The following is a 7886-nucleotide window of genomic DNA, read 5'->3' as shown; positions in this document are numbered from 1 at the left end:
TGGAAACACACTAACACTTCACTCCGTGACGCTTGCTCCTATTGATTAGCTCATTAGTTCGGGCCAGGAATATTTCCATGGCGCCAAATTCCAATAATCAAACAAGTAATCACACAAATCTAAGAATTGCTTAAAACGGGGCACTACAACCACGTGCACATACTCTAAATTTACTACACTATTTTGGGACAATTAAAAAATAACCAACCTCCTAATTGGAATTTAATATATGTTTTATTTATCTTTCTTTTGGTTATCAAAAATGTATATGAAACAGCTATAAAAAAAAAAACAACTAATCAGCTGACAAATATTCTTTAGTCCACATATTAAGGCATCTAAAAGATGTTTCCCACTGCACATTATTTTAATGGATTTTACTTTAAGATTTATTACATTTTTTGCATCATTATACTTCATTGTCACAATTTTAATAATTCATGAGAAAAAGAAGTGATGATTTTTTTCCCTCAAATAAATCAACACAAGCAATATGAAAACTGTTAAGAAAAATAAAATATTTCTGGTGAATCTTACTTACAACAGTAAAGACAAGAAATAAATTACCTAATTTTATTTTTAGCAATGCCAGAGAGGTGTAGATCTGAAGAACTTCAATCGGCTGTGTCATCTGTAAAGCAGAAAAGGCTCACAATTTCACAAGCATCTAGGGAATTCCAAGTCCCTGGAAAAACTGTAGAAGACCATGTCAAGAGGAAGGTACAAGAAAAGGCCCCTGGAAGATGTCCAGTGTTAACAACAAATGAAGAATTGTCCATGGTCAATTATATGAAGTATTCGGCACAACAAGGTTTTCCGCTGACCAGGAAAATTACCAGGCAATATGTAATTTACCATCATGAAGCAAAATGGGCGCCATTCTCTATTTAACATGAATAAAGGTCCCAGCGACAAATGGTTCCGAAATTGTTTAAGAGACAACCTGAACTACAGATAAACATGCTGAGCCTGAGCCACAGGACCGAGGCAGGAACAGGATGTCAAACGAGCATGTGATAACTCAATACTTCACTCTGCTTGAAGACACACTACACAGATTAGGATTAGACAACAAACCAGATCAGATTTTCAACTGCGATGAAACAGGATTTATTGGAAAAGAAAAAAGTAGTCAGAAAGTTATTGGTATCAAAGGCCAACACAGTTACCAACAATCTGTCACATCACTGCGCATTTGTGCATATCTGCAAGTGGAAAAATTATTCCATCCTTTTTGGTTTTTGAAAGTTGTTTACCCCATTTGGCTTATAAGGAAGGTGTTCCAGGTTCATGGTTATTTGGATACTCTGCTAATGGGTATATGGGTGGAACACTCTTCACTCATTGGTTTAAGGAAAAATTTTACCTCATTGTGGATCAGCAAGACCAGTGCTACTTATCATGGACAACCATGACAGCCACATAAGCCTAGATGTCATCAAGCTTGCACGAGATAATCAAACTGAATTATTGGGGTTGCCACCACACACAACCAACATTCTACAACCATTGGATGTGCAAATCATTGGTCCACTGAAAGCAAAATTCACCTCAATTGCAGTTAACCTTGGTTACATCAACAATAATCAAATATTAAATAAAGCCAAGTTTCCAACAGTACTGTCTTATGCCCTTGACCAGTTTACCACTTATCAGGTCAAAGAAGCCTTTAGAAAAACTGGTATACACCCATGGAATCCTGACGCTATTGACAGACACAGCTTGTTAATAGCCATTTGAAAATGGTGATTTGTCAGCCAGTTGCATCATGTGAACCATCCACATCAGCAAAACCATCATCTGATGAAGAATTACAGGCATCAAAATCAGTCTATCCAACCTGTGGTAGTTACATTGGAGTAAATCCTTTGGTAGCAGAAGGCCTTATACTTCAACAATTATCTAACATCTTCCCAGCAGTGCCTGTTAAACCGCAAGTTAGAAGAACAAAACTGGTGTTACATTCAAGAGTACTAACATGTGATGATTTTTAGAGAAAGTTAGAGGAAAAGGCAACAGAGGATAAGAAAAAGCAAGAACTGAAAGAAGGACGTAAGAAGGACAGATTAGAGAAGAAAGCACAGCTGAAAGAGAATAAAGAGATGATTAAATGAAGAAAATGTTTGGAAGGAAAGAAAATGAAATCTAACTTTGATTTTGATATATGTGGTGTGTGTAAGTCTTGTGATCCACCAGTGGAAGAGTCTGAAGATGAGGCTATGGATATATTCTGGGTTCGGTGTGGCAAGTGCCCACAGTGGTATCACCAGTCCTGTATTGGAATATATGCCCATGAAGAGGGTAACCTTGGCAAAGATGACACATAATTCATCTGCAGTCTCTGCCTGAACAATGAAGAATAGTTATATTAGTGTTAATGAATAAATCATTAATTAAAAAAATATGCTACAATAATGTCAATTTATAATAATTTCTTTAATGTTGTGTGGCTTTTATATATTTTTTTCCTAAATAATATGAAACAGAATTCATCAGCATTATGTGCATGAAAATTAAAATAGTTTTATTAGTGGCAATAACAACAGAGTTAGTAATGAATTATTTATGATACAATAATGATAAATTATAACAACTGGTTTACTGGTGTTTTGTTAAAATAATTTTATTCGACTTGTGTGTTTAATTGTGTATTTACTTTCATGGTTTCCTTGTCAATATTTTTTATAATTATTTATAATTACACAGCCGGCTAATTGCACAAAACTGGTGTCAAAAATGATGCGACTACTTACCTCGTTAACCATGAAATGATGACAAACGATTTCGCGGCAGAAAAAAAAAACCATCATGTTACATATGTAATTATAGGTGAAAATAAATATCTTTGACTTTTTAAACTTCATTATTTCAATATATTTAGTAAAACTGCAGAGAAGTAGACATTAATGTAACCTTTATATGTCACACAATGTTAACAAAAATCCTGTTTCATTCAACCGGTGAATCAGTAAAATTACACGCATTTCTATCACAATTCGTAACTGGTAAAGAATATTAATTTGAATTACAAAGCAACACAAATTAAAAATTAATTAATCAGAAATAACAATATTTTCTTTTAGTGAAAGAGAAAATATAATCTAATACCATGTTTGAGTAGATCATTATTTTCAACATGTGGCGACAATTGGTACTGACTCTCCCGTAAAGTTCAACACCAACACAGTTTAAATTAATGGTCCCCAAGTAACTGTTAATGTTGCTGATTTCACATTTAATGCGAGGAAAAATATTGTTAAAGGCCCTGCTTTTATGTATTCTACTGCCAAGGAGCAAGTTCATGTCGGTAGGTAGTGGATGATTAAATAAATTAAAAAAAGGAAAAAGTGGCGAGAATTGGTTTCCAACCAGTACAATTAATCCAATTGCAGAAATGACCAAAGTAGTCCTATTAGAATGGGGTTTCTTTTCTCGCGCAAAAATTTACAGAGAACGCAATGTCATATTATAAGACTCGCGGTGCTAATTCAACTCCAATAGTAAACATATGGAAACACTATCATATTCAAAATTCAATAACTTAAAATTTCTGGGTGCTGATGATGAGACCTATAATTCTCCATGCACAACTAACCTTGGTGCAAGCTTTTGTATGGAGAACACCATTTGAGCCGCAACATTTTGTTTATCTACATGTGCATGAAACACATGTTACTGATTCTGCACCAAATGAATCAGGTGCTACTTTCATTACTGAGTACTCCTAAGTCAAGTCTGTAAAAATACTAAAATTGCATCCATATAATTTTGTCTATATTTTTTTTTAAATTACATAGGATAAGCTCTCAAAAGATATTTGTACTAAAATTTTAATTTTCATTATTAACCAAACCCGTAAATACTTTATTATTTATTCACCCATTTCTAGACGGGTTCACAGTTCTTCCATATAATTAGTACAGTGTATCCTATTGTGCTGTTGTTGTAGAGTTTAACGCCATTTTTCAGTACAAGATAGGCTATACATAGCGGCCAGTATAAATGGTGGAGAAAGAGCCTGGGAAAACCCCGGTAAGAACCACCGAATCAAGAGAAGCTGCTGCAAAGTTTTATCACATACAGTGGCCAAACACGAGACTCGAATCCATGCAGACAGAGGTGAGATGGCAGTGATTGGTAACGGTGAGTGCTCGGGGCACCCATATTATAATGAAAATAAGATTAAGTTGGTTTCCGTGTTCGAGATTTTAATCGCAGTGTAAAAATTAAGCGATAGCAGTAAGCTACGTTTTAACATTATTTTATTGATCATTAACTCGTTACGCAATATTTATTTTGTAAAAAGAATACAATGATAGCACGACTTAGGTGAGAAATCAATAAAAACAATGTCAATTTATGTACATTACTATTTGATAGTGTTGAAAGTCAGCCATAGTAGCCTGCTTTATAAAATGTTTCAAAATGTTTGTTTTTCTCAAAGATATTAATTAAAAACATAACTTCATGTTTTCTTTCTTTTAAAATAATTAAAAATATAAATGTAAATGCCATAGCTTAAATTTATTATCTTATGGTTTCGGCTAGAGATTTACGAAGAACTAAATTAAAGATTTGAAAATCAACCTTGTACTGTTTTTACTATTTTACGCCAAAAGTAATAACTGCTACATAAATGAAGTATGTAGTTGGTTGGTTTTTGTTTTTCTTCTGGCAATATATCACATAGTACCAAATAGTACCGTCATGTGGTCCGAATCTGCCATTAATTTGGTCCGAATGAGCGTTTGTCCTAATGAGCGACCTTGTGTATGTGAGTGTTTTGGGCATCAGTTACAGTAAGGCATTGATGTAGCCCCAGTAGTGAAAACTGACAGGTGCATATAAACTTAAAAGGTCCGGTATTTTCCAAAAGAGAATGCATAGCCGGGTCCCTGGCCTACCATGATGCACACGAAGCCTGGCAGTCACCGTCGAATGACCGATACCAGTGCAGACAATCTGATTAAAATCAGATCTCCACGGTTCTACATAAAGATCTGACGACGACCGTTTAAGGGTCATGCTCTGGTGATCCTTGAACTAGCCAATGAAAATGCAGCTTTCTGAAAGTGAATAAAAATCGTTCGGTCCACGTTCATGATCTTCATCGACACTATTCGGTCTCCAAACGCGAAGGTATAAGACTTCATCTGATTGGCTGATGAAATTAGTGATTATGGTAATAACATAGGTCACCAGAACATGGCACCTAAGCGGTCGCTATCAGATCTTCATGTATAACAGTGAAAGTCTGATTTTACTGAGATTGCCGTACGGAAATTCACGACGGCGGAAATAATACAAAACTGTCATTTCCTGCTGTAACGCTATCGGCTTTTCCGGTGTTTTAGTCACAACTCTTTTCCGTCAATGAAGTACCGAGTGTTTGTTGAAATTTTCACTATTCGGTACTGTCATTTTTAGCTATCATGCGTGAGGGGGTTCGGGAAATCGGGTGAGAGATTGTGCAACATTATGTATGTGATTTAATTGTATCACATGATTTATTTTTAATATATCGACTTTCCTGTCATGTGTGTGTGTGTGTGTGATATTTGATTTTTAACGTAGCTTTAACAGTTCTTCAGTCATATAGCTATGATGTATTTAGTGTGGCAGTTTATTGTAATGCCTAGGACGGGAATCACGCCGCTGTCATGTGGCATAATGTTCCACCCAGTCACATTATCCTGGCACCAGGCCGACAGTCTTAACACTAACATCTTAATGCCGAGCGCCTAGCGAGGCAGCTGTTAGTACAATTTGTTTAAGTCTTTGGTATGACTCGGTCGGCGTTCGAACCATCGGAGGCAAACTTTCTTGAGAATATTTCTGCAGCCTTGTTTTTTATGTCTAAAGATTGGCGCATGGTTAGTGTTGAAATCTTACGCAAGGTTGCCATGACCAGCCGGATATCGGAAACTTAAATCCGCAAAGGCGATAAAGCGCATGACTTAACAAAGATTCACCGTTATCATACCTATATCTTAAAGGTTAGTTCAGGATCAAAAGGAAGCCCAGGGGATGAACGGGGTATGTTCCTATCCGTCCCACGTAGACAGAGAACGAGGGACATTGTCAGTTAAGTCTGATTTGATCGATTCACAGCAATATCCAATCGGAATTAAGACAGAGGGTGTGATAACAATTTATACCCGAATGATACTTTCCGAACTCGTAAGAGAAAATTTAGTATTCGCCTGTTTACTCCGACAAAAGAAGCTACTCGTAATTTGGCAGCAAAACCTAGAGGTATATTGGAAGGAAAGACACGCTTCGAAAAGGTCAGTAAGTTATTTGCTTGATTTTTGCAGAATAGTACGACATCATAATTGTAATTATTGATAGTATGTATACTTAATTACTAGGATCGTTAATATGTAGAATTACCTTTGTTGTGTTTCATTTGCATGCGTATTTGAGAAATGGGCTTGAGACTACGAAGATAATAATTAGATGCGAAGCGGAATTATTTAGATTGTGAGCTGGTGGTGAGAATTAATTTTGTAATTCGCTATTATGATTACTTTATTGAATTGTGAATTTGGAAACATGGTTGATATATGTAAGATTATATACTATGGACATATGCATATATCAGAACATGGATATTTGAAAATGTAGAAACAAATATGGTCATATATTATCAAAACATACCTCAAATAAACAATACTACTACCACGTGTATCTGTAAGTTTTCTGAATTCTTGCAATGATCTTTTCTCTTCGGGGTATGCCATATAGGAAACAAATGTGCTTGAAACTGACAGGTGTTGTACGTTTTCAGCCATTTTGTTTTATTGGGTACATACCTGTTTATTGGCAGAAAAGGTTCCGACCAAGCATTCTCCTCCACATAATGCAATGCAGAGATAGGTATCTATTGCGCTACCAACCTAATTCCTCCCACCTTTCTGTGTGTGTGTGTGTGTGTGTGTGTGCGTGACTGACAGAACAATTGTTGAAGCTAAAGTTATAAAATTTAAAATACACACGCAAACACACAGTTGGACCGGGCAGGTATACATTATATCCCGAGGAACAGAACCCGTCACTAGGCGAGGGTTTGATAGAAGTAAACTGAGAAAAAAGTCCTGGTAAATAGTGCTTCATCAGTTCAGAGGTACGTTGAAGCAAAAATGGTGGATATACATGTCTCCGGTTTCTCCGTCGTGATCTCAAAGGAGGAGATTAAGAAGAAAAGAAAAAAACCGAAAACACCTTCAGAGTCAAAGCCAGCAAGTAGGTCATGCACCCAAAGATTGTTCCAACCCGGAGTAGAGAATATTTATGCAGATAAAATCGTATCTTCGCTAGCCAATGTCCCGATAGTCCAATCTACACCTTGGCCTATCGAGCCGATATTTCTCAGCTTCGGGTCTGAAAATTGCATTGGATGCGGCGACAAGCCACCGCATTCAATCAAACGTAAGTTGTTTAAATTTGAACATTGTTCCTACGTGATCGAGACAAGGGGAGCACTCAACTTGAATTGACTGATAAATATGCAATTTTCCAGTGTTGAGCCATGTTTGCACAAATACCTTTCACTCAAATACACCTGTAATGGCTTCCCTCTGGTATATAGCCATAATTTCGATGTTAAACTTACAATGTATCCTTTTGAGGCCAATTGCCATACCGTTTTTGGTGGATGAAAAATGCATAACGCTATTGGTTAGCTGGCATTATATACTAAGGGAGGCAACACATGAAATCTAATAGAAATCGCTAGGACAAAACACCAATATATCTGTTTGATCAGCCAAGGTGTAGATACGGTTATCGAACTTTGGCTAGCGCAATGATGAAATTGCTACATAATACCCAATAATTAGGGAGGAGATAGATGATAGACGAGAAAGAAGGAGGTGGCAAGCAGA

The 7886-nt window shown here is 36.3% G+C and overlaps 1 protein-coding gene across 1 annotated transcript; it reads left to right on the top strand.

Annotated features, from left to right (window-relative positions):
• Positions 1 to 237: 237 nt before the first annotated feature.
• LOC149791764 (uncharacterized) lies at positions 238 to 7599 on the top strand. The gene is made up of 2 exons (XM_089970265.1): positions 238 to 1727; positions 1775 to 7599. The coding sequence occupies exons 1-2, from the start codon at positions 1402 to 1404 to the stop codon at positions 1992 to 1994; spliced, it is 546 nt and encodes a 181-aa protein (XP_089826391.1). The 5' UTR covers positions 238 to 1401; the 3' UTR covers positions 1995 to 7599.
• Positions 7600 to 7886: the final 287 nt, after the last annotated feature.

Source organism: Sinohyriopsis cumingii, chromosome 9, assembly GCF_028554795.1.
Source record: "Sinohyriopsis cumingii isolate HCF-2022 chromosome 9, ASM2855479v2, whole genome shotgun sequence".
Lineage (NCBI taxonomy): Eukaryota > Metazoa > Mollusca > Bivalvia > Unionida > Unionidae > Sinohyriopsis > Sinohyriopsis cumingii.
The sequence above is the reverse complement of the archived record's forward strand: the minus strand, read 5'-3'. Positions and strand labels throughout refer to the sequence as shown.

Coding starts and splice junctions, on each gene's coding strand:
- LOC149791764 (XM_089970265.1), top strand. CDS start 1,402: ATGGACAACCATGACAGCCACATAAGCCTAGATGTCATCAAGCTTGCA. Junction 1,728..1,774: donor ATTGACAGACACAGCTTGTT/AATAGCCATTTG, acceptor TGCATCATGTGA/ACCATCCACATCAGCAAAAC.